Here is a 17,174-nt window from a genome sequence, read left to right as displayed (position 1 = left end):
ACAGACCTCCATCCTGAATCAGAGCAGTAAGGTTATGGCAAGAGCAGTATTCAACAAGAGCAGATGATCCTTCAAACTACAGCTAAATGTCCAAGAACGCTGCCCATTCCTTACACTGCTAAAATAACAGGCTAGAATGGGATGGATATCCTTTGGGGCTAAACAACATATCATTTTGTTATCATTGCAGTGTCAACTTGTGCAATGCATGCATTGTGTTAGAGTTAAAGAGATTATCAGTAGTAAACTGCACAGTAAATGTAGGCCCAACTATCTTACTTTTTTAGTTGGTGCCTTTTTGTGTTCAGCTCAATGATCAGTTTGTTCACTAAGAATGCTTTGAAATTATTCTCTTTCATTTTTTAAATTCAACAAGCAATTTATTGTATTTTATCAGTATACTAAAAACAGAAGAAAGCAGAACTGAGCACACCTATTGCAAGTAGAATCATTCATTCATTGATTCATTTTCCATTACTGTTTATCCTGTTAGGGGTCGCAGGGGGGCTTGAGCCTATCCCAGCTGACACTGAGCGAGAGGCGGGGTACAACCCAGAGAGGTCACCAGACTAACATAAGGCTGACACATAGAGACAGACAACCATTCACGCTCACATTCACACCTAAGGCTAATTTAGAGTCACCGATTTTGCATGTCTTTGGGCTATGGGAGGAAACCGGAGTACCCGGAGTGAACATGCAAACTCTGCACAGAAGGGATCATTATTGATTGCAATATTCAATAATTTTGCTGCATATTTTCCTAATATTAGGCAGGCCTGATAGCCTTCCCTGCCACTGCCCACACTAATAACCTCAAGTCAGAGCTGTAAAGATGGCTTACGTGGAATTCTTCCATGTAAGTACTTGGACATAAAACTGGTGAGAGCATATGCTGAAAAACCAGCGATCCGATGTATTTAAATGATTATTGTTTCATAATTTGAACCTCAAAGATAGTTTACTTTTGAGAGAAAAAGCACAATCCTGCAAATCCCAGGAATCCTGGAAAAAGAGCATTATACTCCCAGAAATTAATAGTTTTAAATTCCTGGGGAAACCTTTAACTCTACGTGACTACCTAAATATTTGAACTTGAAAGCAAAAACTTTCAAGACAAGTGACAAGATTTGACAGTAAATAAATTAATGACACAGCAACAGGCAGGGCTCACAAGAGCACACAACTTAAAAATCCAAATTATGACCATCATGCATTGAGAGGACTCAGCTATGCAACAATGCTGTAATATGGCTTTAAAAGGGAAGTGTTTAAAAGTCATGTCATTTTAAAAAGTTAGCATTCAGAGACCAAAAAGACCTGCAACTGAGTTGGAATTTGCTTATGAAGAATAGCCCTCAGGGACTTGAAATGTTACTGTACATGTGCTTTGCCAAGACTTAAAAATTATCTTGGACTTGTCCCAAAAAACCTCTGAAAGAGCTCTGAATGAAGTCCACTGTATGTGTGCAGCAACAACTGTTCCATGTTAAGTCATCATTTTGATGAAGGCCAAGGCAGGGTGGGCCAAAACAAACAATTACATGGATTAAATGTGAAATCTGACTATGTTTTCTTGTTCTCTAAGGTCAACTGTGACATACATTCAATATCTGACTTCCAATAGGCTTGCATTTCTTATGTTACATGCGTTTTTGCAATGGATATTTTGCCATTTAAACATTTCTTTCATGCCACTCTTGTGTGCAGACAGAGTTCATTCATGAATATTAACAATAAAGTGACTGCATGAATCATATCTGTATGCTGAAACAGGCCTACCAAGCTTGAATACATATTTGCTATATATATAGTGCTAATCCAGTGAGACCAGCTACGCTTTGATCAAGTGAGAGATTGATCTTCGTTCAGGCAGGACTTATAATTCTATACATTCAAGTTGATCTTCGGGTCATCCAGTCCATGTACTCTATCCTATCTCTTGCGTGCATGACACAATGCATGCAAGAGATAGGGTAATTTAGCCCCAGAGCCACTCCACATCTTGGCCCAGAAAATGGCACATAATGTTTCCTCTAGGTTCAGCATAACTCACAGGAGTCAAGCTGTTGCTAAAACAAACACCATCCTTAAAGAGCCTCCTCTATCAAATGCACATCTGGTCCTGGAGTCTCCCCCTTTCCTCCCCCCTCTGCTCTCCCCCTGGCCTGTCCTTAATCAACGTGACTTTTACAGGCAGTATTTCTATTTTTAACCCAGAGAAACACCTGGAGCTGATCTAGATGGTCTTTCCCACCTCTGAGGGTTTGACGGAAGAGCAGATTCATCACATTCACTGGGGCTTTTCCAGGTCCCCAGCGTGTACTGTATGAATAAAGAAAGCTGCAAAGAAAGCATGTTTGCAGAGTTGAAACCACCCCGGTTTTAGAGTAGTTTCTATTTTCAACCACTGGGAGCACCTGGACAGTGAAGTGCTGCGATCAGAGAGCTAGTGGTAAAGTCATGGCCGAATCTCAGCATGAGGCACACACTGAAGAGTCATTTACCATGTCTTGTCCTCGAAGCCTCTGAGTCAGCCACACTTTATAGTTTGTGTGTCAAAATTAGTTGTGATACCACTCTTACTTTGCATCCTTATTCATGTCTTTCTCAAAAAAAAAAAAAAAGACAACAGACAGTTTAGCTTTGCTTTAGCATCACTGTTCAGAGTATTTTTGCTGCTGGTTTTACTCCACAGAGATGAATACAAACCATATTGATGCTACAGTGTGCAGTGCACTGCTTTATGCTCTGTCAAGGCTGCAATGTGTACCTCTTTAAAATTCATATTGAGCACACAATCAAAGAGCCATTCAATGAGATTGAGAAGCATCCTAACGATGCATCTCTCTCAAGGCCAAAAATACTCCCATATGATATAAAGAGATTAGCTATGGAAATTTAGTGGGAGACAGCACGGTGTCATATGGCCCACTGAGGATGCATGAGAAATGCCTGTTTCGTGTTTTGAAACAACTTGAATAAACTCAAATCTCAATGCACTTCATTTCATTGTTCTGACTAAGTGCCCATTTTCAAGTGGATGAAACAAATTAGCATGTGTCGAAGCTGAGACCTAAATGGATTACATTTGGTTTCTAAAACTGTGAGATGAGATTAAATTGAGTCCATGGACTGTATGAAAGAAGAGGACATAGCCACGGTGACGTCACTCATTGGTTTGTGGAATTCCGTTTTGAAGCCTCAAATTGGCATTTTGGCATCTTTGAGTTTTTGAGCCAGAAGTGCTGAGGAGCGAGGGTGGATGTGGTGGAGAACCCGAGGACACATCAGAGTTTACGCTAGACTTGTGGCAATATGGCCACTAATAATCCAGAGTTCGGCCACATAGAGCAACCACTATATGTTTTAAGTGGCCATATCATACATTTAAACAGCAATAAAACACGCAAAAAAAAATCTTAAAACCTAAAACATGATGACACTCTTTGCATTCCAAGCTCAAAAAATTAAGTAACTTAAAAAATAAGATGCCTAAATGAAGAGGCAGTCTATTGAACAGAGTGACTAATCAGAGAGGATCAGTAGAAAAGGCAAAGTAGGGAAAGGACTCATGGGGCAGGCACCAGGGGTCCATGATAACATCTAAGGAGTCACCAAGCCTGCAATCTGCCGTTTGGCTTGCCATGGTGAAGCCTATCCAATTTGATCCATGAGGAGACCTGCAGTGTGCTAAGAAAACGTGATTTGTGACGCAATCCCCCACATCCAGTATGCTAACTGCCATGGATGTGGTGTATGCTCTGAAGAGGCAGTCCATATGGTTTTGTTGGATAAATAAATATGTTGCTTGTTAAAATCCTAAACTCTGCTCTGCATAGGCCTATTACATGTTCATATTTAAGTTGTCTTGACAACATATATTACAGATCACACAATGCTGGACCATTTAATATGCTATTAATTCATTTATTTGCCATATTTCACAACTGACCTTTTTGCCATTGATATTTTAATCTGTGAGATTAGCAAAAAGCCGGCATCAGCCAGCTAATGTAAACACTGGAAGCTGTGCATGCCCACCTATACCATCAACCTGATTACACCAGGCCTCTAGCAAAGCCAGGGCTCACTCCTAACAAAGTTAGTTTCCATCATTTGAAATGCTAAAGTATCAGCTTGCACTAACTTGGTAGCTTTAGCAAGATGCATTTGTCATTATATTATGTAGGACTTGTCAATTAGAACAGTCCTCTCTTTCATACTGGCACTTACACAGCAAGCTACTGTACTATTAAAGGAATGTTGTAATGAAAAAGCAAGCTATCTGAGCTAACCGCTAGCACCTACCTGTCCTACAGAAAACAGGCCAACTTTGCATTGCCCTCATCCCCGTCCTCTCTTTAGTGATAACCAGTATAAGTGAAAGTGAAAGCCAACCCAACGAGCTTTTCTCACTTGGCCTTTCACCTTGATATATTTGTATTTTTCAGTGCTATAGCTTCTTCTTAGATGTGTGCTGCTACTACCTCATTGCTACCTTTAGCTGGGGGCTACACACCAAGGTTGCAACTTATACATGCCCCAAATATAGCAAAACACAGAGGTGTCTGCAAATAAATGCACTGCCACACACTTCTAGTGTGTCAAAAGTGAGAGAGAATTATATTGGTATTTAGGAAAATCCTGCACAGTATACCTTAAACTGTGGCATTAACTGGAATACTAATTTTGTCTAGCAAAAAAAACAAAACAAACAGGCTTAAAACAAAAATGTGACATAAACAAAATGAATGTTACAGCTAAACACTTAACAAGATATTATTAGGCGACCAAAATGTTACAATTAACATTCATGAACTGACAACACACTGTGAAAGGGTCAAAGTTCTAAGACAATGCATGAACACACCCCAAAACAAGTTGCTATATTCCTCTATCCCTGACAGGACTTGAAACAAGCAGTTGAGCCCACAAACTCATTAGCAAAATGTTTACTGAGGTATTAAATGAAGTGACAAGTATGGTCATTTTCTCATAGACCTGTATACAATCAGACTTTTTTTGCAGCCCGTGGAGTCGCCACCTGCTGGCCATCAGGAAAAACGCAGGTTGAAGGCTTCACTTCTCCAACCGGGAGGCTACATCCACTTCGTCTTCTGAGTCTATGATTGAGGCCAATTGGGTCTGCTGATAAGGCTAGCAATAGATTTTCAATATTCAAAATGGAATTTCTTTGTCGAGGGTTGTGAACCATAAAAGTCTTAGAAGCCGTCCAATGATAACACAGAGGTTAAAGCTGTTTTAACTTTTCTTATCTCCTCCTCCAGACAACTGGAGCTGCACTCCCCGGATGCCAGGCACACTGTGGTGCTGCGGTGCCCAGACCAACCATCTGCCCTGTCCTGGTTCTCTGCCATGCACTCTGTCACATCCTCACTGGCACAGGTCTGTCATTGATTTCATTGATTTAACAGGTTCTCATCAACGTTAGCCGACCATTAGAATGAGATATTGCAGTGATTCCATACTGTGGCCAGGATTCAGCTCCTCAGAGCTGTTTTGAATCTAATATGTCCTGAATGATCATCCCACCACAGCGGGTGCTGGCAGAGGTCATCCAGAACACAGCCAGGACGGGGGTAGCTGGCAGCAAAGAGATACGACACCTGGGATGGCTGGCAGGGAAGGTAGGAGTGTGTGTGTGTGAGAGAGAGAGCGACAGAAAGTGTAAAATGCTTTATAATACCCAACTGTACAATCCTGTGTGTGTGTGACACCCATGCCTCTAGATTTCTCACATTTTTAATGGGATCCCTTCACTCTTATTACCATTTTGTGACGATACTGTGTGGGTGTATATGTGTGCTCTTGTTCCATTTTGTGAGGACCAGTTTGAGTTTTACACCTTAAAAGTGCCGACATTTTTTTTAAAAAAAATTGTGACACACACTCCCATCTTCAGGGTGTTTAAAGGCTCTGTATGTGACATTTAGAGCATTGATATAGCAGCTAACCACTGTACTACAGTAGTAGTAGTAGTAATGCCATCCTGAGCAGAGAATGAAGTTGTGCTCCCTCAGTTCCCCATGGTTAACAACGTCAGCTCTGTCAGCACTGTTGCCATATTTTAGCACTGTGTATGGAGTTAGCACTGTTAGCGTCTAGCCGCCGGATCAGCTACCTCCATGATGAAAACCATGTCCAGACAGCTAAAGCCCCATTTCCACCAAACACTTCTGGTATGGTACCTTTGGAACTAAAAGTAACTCTTCAGACATGGTACCTAGACCCTAGGTCTGCTTAGCATTTCCACTGCAAACAGCACCCTTAAATGTGATTTGGGTCGTTGACACTCACTGCTCCGTCTAGCACTCACTGTACTTCCTCATCACCAGTGGCACAGATGGAAGTCTGCACTATGTTTATCATTCCCAGGCTGGGGTTACATGCCAGTATTTTCAGAGCAAAACAGAACAGACTGCAGTGAGAGTCTTTCCCCATGGGATATTTCAAAAAGTGGGTTTCTGCATTTAGTCCTTCTAAGGCAAGCTCAGGGGTTTAGTGTTGCTGGAGCCCACAGGAATGACGCGAATTGGATGAGGATCGGGATATATGCCGTTCACATAACCCAGTCAAAATTGATATAAATGTTTCAACAGACTACAGTGTTCACAGCTCCACCTTTTAGTACCAGATCTGTGTGCTAGGTACCCCAACAGAGGGGGGACCAAAAATGGGGACGGTACAGAGCGGTTCTATTGGTACCATCCTGAACCATTAGCTGAACTGTACCGTACAGTACTGCTCAGTGGAAAGGGGGCTTAATATGCTCTGAACTTGCTGTGTAACATAATATGATGACAGACATGTGATTCAGGGTTGTGTTTCTGCATGATTTTTTAAAAGGTTTCATACACCTTGTTAGCATAATTATCATCAACATTTTCACGTCTTGTTTTTAGGTGCATCACTTATGATATACCTTTTATTTATTAATTGATCAGTTGCATTTTTTTTTTTTAATTTAGTGATCATTTAATAACAACAGGGTTAAGGTTAGATCAGAGATGCATTAATGCAGTAAAGGTACAGAAATGGAAAGATGCCTGTGAGCTAGTTCAGGCAGTCAACCCGAGCTGCACTGATTCATACACACACGTCATACCTCACTCCATATGTCATCTACAAAACACACCTTTCCAATTCGGTGGTCTATTTAAGCTGCAAAGATTTCCCAGCTTTCCCTCTTCCTTGTCAATGCCGCTGCTGCCCTGCACCAGTATTGCTGCCTGCTCTTTCAGCCCTACCTCCACCCCAGCATTGCCATGCGGGGGGGGGGTATTTAATCATCACTCCCCAATATCTCATGTAAAGAAATCTGCAGGGAGTGATGAGGCTGGAATCTAGACACCAAACTAACTATGTTCTGCTGTTGAAATAGCAATAGTACCTGTGCGGGCACATAGGTCCCTGTGATTCCATGCATCCTTTTGCATTGTGCATATCAACTGTAAACACACATGCATACATCTTTGAAATCCATACAAACACGTGCACAAACTGGTGAAGCTTCACTCTCTTTCATACGAAGACACACACACCTTTGCAAACCTGTCTGCATACACACACCCATATCTGTCTAATTTATTACTCATGAATTTGCCAATATTTGATCCTTCAAATGCGGTGCAATTCTGTTACTTAGCAACATATTCTCATTATGTTAAAAAGCTGACCCTTGACCCTTTAAATCCCACGATATGATTGGCTGAGGCAGAACTTCAAAGAGCAGCTTAGGATTCCATGGCTCGGCTGCAGATAAGCGCTCATAATGAGAATAGTTATGGAGCATTGTAAAATGAAATACAAGGGTGTGTGTGTTAGTGCGTGTGTGTGCTTGTGTGTGTGTATGTGCGCTCAAAGTTAAGAGATTAACTATCTGTGTGGTGAGGGGAAAGCAAGGGGTTGGCTCTTTAGGCGGGATGGGTGGGCGAGAGTGTACAGCAAAGAAAATGCATATAGAATGTACCTGCGCTTGTACACCAGCCACCTTTATTTTAGCTAATACCCGACTGGGTACACATGACAATGTAGTGAATGCACAAATTTATAGTGAAGGACCAAAACAGCTTTGTAAAAGTCCAAATTACAGTATTTTGGGTGCAATATGAAGTAAAATAAGATAGAACGTCAGATGAAAAGAGTTAGGTTGAGAGGTGAAGACTAGTCTACACCCACTGCTGTGTATTTTACGCATTAGAAAACACACCATTCCTCTCTCAGACACAACATTAGTCCCATAAAGCCAGCTCACTGGCAAACAACCATTCATATTACTGATGAAATACCTGCTTTCATCTAAAAACCTGGGAACGATTTCCGTATTTGTGATAAATATAAGAGGGCATAGGTACATCAAATCCTGCTCAAATTCAACATGAGCAGCCTTGTAGAATTGATTAAATTAATATATCATTTTCGGCTCCACGAAGATTAGTTGATATTATTATAAAAATGGATGCCAACAGCTTTTTTGTTTTATGTTTTTGTTTGTTTACATCAGTCCCCCTCGTGGCCTTACGCAGGATGATTGGGTGTAGAAGATGGATAGACAGAAACATCCTTCCCTTTCTCATTGTTTATCTGTTTGTGCTGCAGACAGAGAGTGAGAAGCAGTGCTGGAAGCCGGTTCTGGTGGTGGTGACGGAGAAAGACCTACTGCTGTATGAGAGTCTACCACGAGGCAAGGAGGCCTGGCAGAGCCCTGCACACACATATCCACTTTTAGCAACACGGTAGGTCCACCACCCAATGCACAGACAACACAAACACACACAGTATAAAACATGTGTTGTCACTGTAGTATATGCTTACAATTTTAAAACCAGTATATAATATTTGATATCTGTGTAAAAAAAAAAAAAAAAAAAAAAGTGGTATTCTTAGAATACAATTACAAGAAATAGGCTGAGCTTGTGCTACAACTCAAGTCTATTTTTAGCCACTTTTGACTAATTGGATTTATTGTAATTTAGTTGCAGAGCATGTTAACATGCCGGTGGCTTACAGCTCTTTGAGGCTGTGCTTATCCACAGAGATGCTTTTAGTAAATGCTAATGTCAGCATGTTAACATGTAGATTGGTTGGAAACCAGTTTCACCAAGTTAAGCAAAAAAATTTATTGGTGCCAATAGATGATAATAAAGGTATCACCAAAGTTATTATTAATCAGGCTGGTTTTGTCTCGTCATGGTTAAACCCAGAGAGGGTGGAAAGTGATATATGTTGAGTGTTACATGACTAAGTTAGCACTTCTATGCTACACTTGGTGCTAGGGCTGTCCCCAACTAAGAATTTTTCCTAGTCAACCAACAGCCGTCATTTAGGGCCATTCGTCGACTAGTCACCTGCATATTTACAATATTAATTAAATTACTAAATTATATATTTAGGGCGGGGCAACACAATGGTTTGAGTTCAAGGTGTGAGAAAGAACAGTATCAGACACACTGTTAACACTGTGCTACATTACAGAGAAATACAAAACCGTACTAATGAACCTTCATTAATATAGGCCTATATTTTATCTACAAGTGCATGTCACACACTGAGCGAGCTGCCTGTTAATGACGCTGTTGGCAAAGCAGTAATGATTGTGCTAAGTGGCTAATGGGCATGTAGCTACTGACATGTTTCAGATGATACGTCATGTTTGTAGTCGACGAATGAAGATGAGTTTACATATCACCTTGGGTTCGTCCTTCACCTTCTCAAAATGATACCACACTTTGGATTTCCTAACCGACGTATTATTAACTAGCCTGTGGAATAACCGCAGGTACCAGCCCTGTAAATTAACATGACTCCTGTCTGACTGCTGAGTGTGGCCACTTCCTGTGTCTGTCCTTTCAAATTAAATTCTGACATGGTTCAGTCATATAGGTTTTGATTTATTTTTGACAAGGTGCACACACAGTTTGTTTTTTGTTTTCTGCAACTAAGCGACCAATGAAATCTTGCCGACTGATGACCATTCTGGTAGACCAACGTTTCGTTATAGGGGGCAGCCCTAGTTGGTACTGAAGGTATACTGAATGTATACTCTCTGTGCTGCTTTTGCGGGGCGTGAATAAAGACTACTTTACAGTAACAGTGTTGCTTCTACAGTCATTTGTTGCTCCTTACTTTTATTGTCTTCTATTAATCTCCAGGTGATGTGATAGTTGACTTTTACACTGTGATCTAAAGGCTTTAGCTTCTCTCCTTCTATCATCTTTTTAACCTGTTTTTTCGCTGCTGATTCACTTTAACATCCTGGATATTTCCTTCTGGTGCATACTGTAGATGTTTCTGTCTGCTTCTCTCTAAAATCACTTCTTTGTTTTTTCAAAAGTTAAATAATATTTCTTCAGGGAGTGTTGTTAGTGACATTTGGCACCATGCTATCTCTGACAGCTGGACTGAGTATCCCAAAGAGGGCGGGGCTTAGTGAAGGGTCAACTGAGGGTCTGTCATTCCTGTCGGTCGCCATGAGTTCAACGCCATTTGGCTGTCTTTATATTCCTTTGAAGACAAGTTATATAGATGTGGTTAGCAGCTGATCTCCTTACACAGCCTTTCCTCAAAACAAGCACCCATTTTGTTATCATGTACGTCTTGGCAAACCAGCTAGACATATTTGCGCCACCAACTGGACTGGAAGGTGGAGGAAGAGATTTTGTAACTGGAGCCTGTGTGCTTGCTATGCAGACATGCGGATGCAGAAAGTCTGAAGCAACATTTAGTCTTGTTGCTTTTAAAGTCACTTTTGCACAGCCTTTGATATGTCTTTCGTGTCATGCCTTTGTTGGCTCAGTAAACAACATAGCTGCTCCTTGGTAAAACTTTTGATCACCAGTTTCTATGAAACTGAAAGATGTGATGAACTGGAGTAAAAAAAAAAAAAACTCCACAGTGAGAGCAAAAAAAATCCATAACAACAGAGTGTTTTAATGACATTTTCCTTAACTTTTAATAACAAGGTCTTTGTGATATCATCTTTGTTAAAAAGACAAAAATATGTTATCCCTTCTCTACACTACATGACAGTTTTGTGCGCATGTCTTGTTCCAGTTTGGTCCACTCTGGCCCCGACCGGGGTTCTCCACATTCTGGCACAGAGCTGTTCTTTGCCACACGGACTGGCACACGACTCGGCATCGAGACTCACCTGTTCCGGGCTGAGACCACCAAGGATCTGTCGCTGTGGACCAGACACATCGTCAATGGATGTCACGCCTCAGCTGAGATGATCAAAGAAGTCACGACGAGTGAGTAATACGGATACGTAACACATAAACATTTAGATTTAGTAACCCAAAGTTAACACGTAGACAGTAACACACACAAACATGCAGCTGTGGATAGAGTGGAGTGAACAGCTCAGGTCACTGTGCTGGATTCTGTGATGCATCCTCAGACGTGTTCAGGCGCGCTGCAGCAAAACCTATCCACAGAGACTTAACTGTCTGCAAGGGTAAGTACTGCCTGAGGTGTTGGAAGCCTAAAATATAGTCTAAATCCAGTGCAGAAAGCAAAATCTATACACACACACACACACACACACACACACACACACACACAGACTCCCACATCCACTCGTACACTGAGATAGGAGAGAGTTTGTGATATAATTTGACAGCCATATGGAAGATGTGGACAAAGCACTTGCTATTTATAGAAAGGAATGCTATTCTAGTGTGTGTGTGTGTGTGTGTGTGTGTGTGTGTGTGTGTGTGTGTGTGTGTGCGTGTGCGTGCTTATGCGCTATTTGGCATTGGGTTTAGGCCGTCCAGGGAATTCCAACAGAATACTCTCTTTCGCTCCTTCAAGGCCTCCCCCTCTCTCCAAGCACAAAATGTCCTGGGAACTAAACATGTCCCCTGGGTCCCCCTCCTCTCTCCATCTACTTTATGATAACACCGTGCCAATTTAAGTTTCACTTCAGACTCCACTCATACGAAACAGGGTGCTTCTAGCAGCAGATGATAGCAGCAAACGGTACACAACCACAACACTACATCCTCGTTGTCAGTGTCTCTTAAACTCTCCTAAATCGTGTCTTCGCCCACTGATCCAGGTGTAAATGTGAGGCTGTGATTGGCATAACAAGGCATGCTTGTGGAGCTCAGTTTTAATTTAAAACCCCCAAGATGTTTGATAACAGTCACATTTTGTGTGTCATGGTAGTTAGCAAGGAAATGTGAATGTTAAAAGGACGCCTTATTTAATCCCATAACAAAACGCTGTCTAGACCAAAACAAGCTGCTCAGTATTGATGCGCTGTAGCTGAAGTCAACAGATGAAGTGAAGGGCCCTGCACACCAGTCGTACACCCACACAGGTGATTTCACTTATTTTGGATGATTATAGCTCTTCACAGGAGTGTGTGGGCTGTGCAGACCGCACTTGATTAACATCTTCCTCATTCTCCTGTTGCTTTGTGAATATTACATCTTTACCATTCTTATTGGAGTCCAGTGACCATGTTTAATTCTCTTCCCATATTCAACATGAGCAGAGGTCTGACCAGCTGGGATAAGTTAAAACACCTGTGAGGGTGTGTAGGGCCTTTAAAACCTGCATTAACTGGTTTTGGTTGCTTAGGAGAGCAGATATAGTGCAACATAAGCATTAATTTGGAGTTGTGTGTCTGGCCACCTGATGAATGTAATATGTAATGTTCAATATTCATTCTCATTTAATTCTGTTTTCTGCCCACCAACACCTGAGGGAAATATCTGCAGTTTTAGCTGGTAAATGATGTACTATTATTTGCCGTGACTTCGCATCGCCTTAGCTGTTATACTGCGTTAGCATATAGATGCTAAAGAGCTACACTAACATTTGCTAACTTTTGGTTCTGGGCAGGTAGGGTAAAGCAGGTCTGTAGATCTTTTTGCCAAAAACATCACTTGCTGTGTCAGAAAACATGAATGATGAGAACCAAAAAGTTACACGCTAAACAATAGACCCTTTTAAAGCCAACATCACAATGATGTCAGCTGGAGGCAAAACACGACTTGCCACCACAGGGCTGTAGGCTACATAGGAGTCTTAAAAAGTCATCTTGCTGTGTTAGTAGGTGCCTGAATAGACAGAGTCATGGCTCAAAACCAGCCACCACTGCACTTCAACAAAAACAAAGACAACTAAATGCATTAAAATAAAAGGACTGGACAAAACCAATCATCTAAACTGCTTACATGTGCAGTGCACATTATATCAGGTCAGGGAAAAGGTATTTACTGTTGTAGGTAGGAATAACATTATGTGTATTAAGGGTCATCATGTCCACCTAATCAGCAATTGAGGTATTAAGATATATTGGACATTGATTTCTCCGCAACACTTACTTTTTAGCAAAGTAGGTAACGTTAGCTTACAAATGATATATAAATAATTAGCCGAGACCTCTGTCAGGGGGTACTTTTTTTTAAAAATGCACTTTTGCACCTTATTTCCATTCAAAGTACAAAAAATTTCCTAGGTTGAATCAATTTATTTTTTATTGTTTATTAGAAAATGGTCAGCAGGCCAGCTGGCACCCTATGATCGGCCCCAGCTGTGGCCTGTGGGACACAAGTAAAGTATCACTACCATGAACCCATGAAGGTAACTACAAGTGACACCATTCATATACGTGTAGTCATTTGATCTGGTGGTAATCATAACAGTTGTTAATAATAACAATACTAAGCTGCTAGCAGCTCTGTGAGACTGTACTTAAGCCTGGTGGTGCTTTAAGCTAAATGTTAACACCAGCATATTGCCATGCTGACATGACAGTGCTAACATGCTAATGTTTATTAGCTCTAGGCCTAATGTTTACCATTTTCACCACCTGAGTTTAGGGTGTTAGCACGCTAACATTTGCTCTTTAGCACTAAACACAAAGTGAGGCTGAGGCTGATGGGAACGTCATTAGTTTTGTAGGTATATTGTAATAAACTTAAGTATTGTACCTGTTGAAATTCTGGCTTTTATGACAGTTACAGTAGATAAACAGTTGGGGGTTCACCAAAGTGAATGCAATTCATCCTGATAAAGACGTAGATGTCTGTAATAAACTAAATAGTTATTCATCCTACAGTTGTTCAAACATCACTCGAAACTACAAGACGACCTCATGATGGCACTAGAAGTCAGAACGTATCCTCTGGGGACTATGAATGTCTGCAGGCTACAAAATGTTATGATAATATACTCAATAGCTTTTAAGATTTTTCAGTTTCAGTTTTTCAAAGGGGTGAGCCGAGAGACCGACATCACCATCCCTAATCATACCACTACAATGGCTAACAATATGTGTTTGCTTTGACTATGTACCTAGTGGAATACTGCTTTAGGATACAGGTCTCTGACACAGGCCAAAAGAATGAAGGAAGGATGAGAATGGTTTTGAATCTTTATTACTCACCATTGAATTTCTGTCTGAAATGGATCCCATAACTTTCCTGAAACAGATTGATGTTCGCACCAAGCCCTCGGTTTCTTGTTATGGAAGTAGAAAAGTAATTTACACTTCCCCCGAGAAGGAGTGTGATAATGCATACAAAGTGCATTCACTCATTTTTCAGCAGTTGCCACCTGAGAAGTCGTCGTGCTGACCTTGTCATCTTTTCATCTGTGTTACATTCTGATAAATCATTGTGATGGTTTATTCACTGTCAAGGCTTGTGATAAAGATTTACTCTGAAGATAGATTAACTCTCAATCACTCGACGGGCAGCAGGCCATTCTTAGAGGGACTTTAAAGGGGAAAGTAATTTGTTCAGCTCCGAAATCAAATTTCACAGGCATTTGGCCTGCAGTCATTTCTGTTATTATTATGTCCAAGGTGACTTAAACTTTTCAGAGGTTATATTGACATTTTCAGCAATTAGCAGGATAAGGCACTGCCTATCAGGTAGTCCCAAGGTTTAAACCCTGCTTTTGTCTACGGCATATCTGCCCTCCCTGTTTTCTGTTGCTTGTCTCGCTTCGGTGGAGTCTTAATCAACCTATCAAGAATCAATAATCTGACAAGCCCTGTGCAGTGTTTCATATAAATAGATCTAGCAGATGGAGTTTGCCCAGCTGTGATGGAATTGCAGATTGTAAGTCTTTTGAGCACTTTAAAGAAATGGTTAGAGATTTTTGGAAATACACTTTAATTTGCTTAGATGAGAGTTAGATGAGAGGATGATACCTCCTTGTTTGTGTGCTAAATATAAAGTTACAGCCATCTGTTATTTACATTAGTTTACCTTAGCTTTCCATAAAGACTGGAAAAATGGCAGATCCTTTTAAAATCTAACATAAAGATATCTTCAATGATGTACATATATATCCAAAATGACTGGTAATTTGAAAGTTGACCAATGGCTTTGTAGTACTTTAATTATATGACACCCACATATCATATTATAAATGGTTCGTCGATATGTTGGACATCGCAGAAAAGCAATTGTTGATTTCTGACATGGCAAATAACCATTTTTTTCCTGGAGCGTTTCGCCAAATAATACGGTTTGCTTATGGTGGTCTGAAAGCTGTCAATCTAACCCTGTGAACTGAGACCTCTTGAAAAGGTGGGTCTCTGTGGTGCATTTTATTTGTGGTCTGAAAGCAAACAAACCTGATCTTGAAATCTGTCCGTGATCTTAAAATTGATCTGTACATGTATGTATATAGCCTACATATGTATTTGGTAACCGTGGTAACATGTATGCACATCAGTGAATGTATTTTCCCTGATTGATGATCAAAAGCTGTTAAAACTGCTGCGCTTGTATCCAACTCTGTGTTCTTTGTCAGTTCATTAAAGGTCTAGTGTGTAGGATTTAATGGCATCTAGTGGTAAGTTATTGGAACTGAAACTTCACCCATGTGCCAGGGGTGTAGGAGAACTGCAGTGGTGGACGCAAAAATGTGAATGGCCCTACCTTAAACCAGCGTTTGGTTTGTCTGGTCTAGGCTACTGTTGAAACAACATGGGAGAGGACCCACTTCCTGTGTAGATATACACAGTCCATTCTGAGGTAACAAAAACACAATGAATCTTAAATTTCAGGTGATATACACTAATAAAAACATAGGTATGAATATTATATACCATTTCTACCAACAGATGCCCCTGAATCCTACATACTGGAGCTTTGAGTCCATTAAAAAGTGTGTGTCAGTGATCTGACAGTAGGCTAATAAGTCCTGAATTACATGCACTTGAATTGCAATGTAATAATACTAAGAATATTCATAATCAGTCATTTCCTCGTGAGCTCTTTGTGACACCAAAGAACATACATATACACAATAGAATTGTTGAAGTGCTTCATTAGCTTCTGACAGTCAGTGGAATTTGATTTCCCCATGTGTTCTGATGGTGCAAAATGAAAACTGCCAAAAGTTTCCATTAAACATTTACCTGTCAGTCACTATGACTGTGTGTTTACTCAGGTACAAGAACCGCACCACTAGTAAATGCAAGATTGAATCATTTGTGCCCTCGGTCCGGACACAATGAACCAAAGTACAGGTTTGAAAACATCCTTAAACTAATATTAACTATTCAAAAATTCGATCCTGACATGTTATTTGTCATTTCCACCAGTGAAAACTAAATTGCTACCAGTCAGCCCCTTTGATTAATTGTTAAAAAGCCTTGCCATACTGGAAACAGCTTGCCTGGCTCTGTCCAGATTTAACAAAATCTGCCTTCCATCACCTTTAAAGCTTGCTAATTAACATGGTAAGTCTTTCTTGTTCCATCTGTAAAAATCAAAGCATGAAAACCACTAGTAATTTGTCCCGTCACAGGTGTTGTGTACACAGTAGCAGTCTTTCTGATGAGCTACGGCTGCTCCAAAACCCCAGAACAGCTACTGAATGAACCTTATGTTTTCCCAGCTGCTGTGGCCAAGGTCAAGAAAAAGTTCTCACTTTTCACAGATTCATTACGTCATTTTATGACCAGCTTCAGATTTATCTATTTAAAGTCAGTAATCCCACGTCTCCGTCCTGCTGCACACCCACAGCCTTCTCGTTAATGTTGTTGTCAAAGGTGACAGCTGTAAAATTGTCTTGGAGGGCGACTGGGTCTCCTTAATGAACAGGTAAACAGCTTAATGATTCGGAGCACTTAAAAAAGCACTTTTACCTCAGTGGTTGTGGGAAATTAACCTAGTAAC

At 40.7% G+C, this 17,174-nt stretch overlaps 1 protein-coding gene across 1 annotated transcript in view; it reads left to right on the top strand.

The window, feature by feature from the left end:
- sntb1 (syntrophin, basic 1) overlaps nt 1-17,174 on the top strand; it is a 61,135-nt gene that overhangs the window by 27,183 nt on the left and 16,778 nt on the right. Inside the window, exons 3-6 of the mRNA XM_049583422.1 lie at nt 5,292-5,409; nt 5,562-5,651; nt 8,623-8,759; nt 11,077-11,273. Of these exons, the coding sequence (XP_049439379.1) occupies nt 5,292-5,409; nt 5,562-5,651; nt 8,623-8,759; nt 11,077-11,273 (542 nt within the window). The remainder of the gene's footprint in view (nt 1-5,291; nt 5,410-5,561; nt 5,652-8,622; nt 8,760-11,076; nt 11,274-17,174) is intronic.

This window comes from Epinephelus fuscoguttatus, linkage group LG8, assembly GCF_011397635.1.
Source record: "Epinephelus fuscoguttatus linkage group LG8, E.fuscoguttatus.final_Chr_v1".
In the NCBI taxonomy this organism is placed as follows: domain Eukaryota; kingdom Metazoa; phylum Chordata; class Actinopteri; order Perciformes; family Serranidae; genus Epinephelus; species Epinephelus fuscoguttatus.
This window is presented reverse-complemented; position numbering and strand designations above follow the sequence as displayed.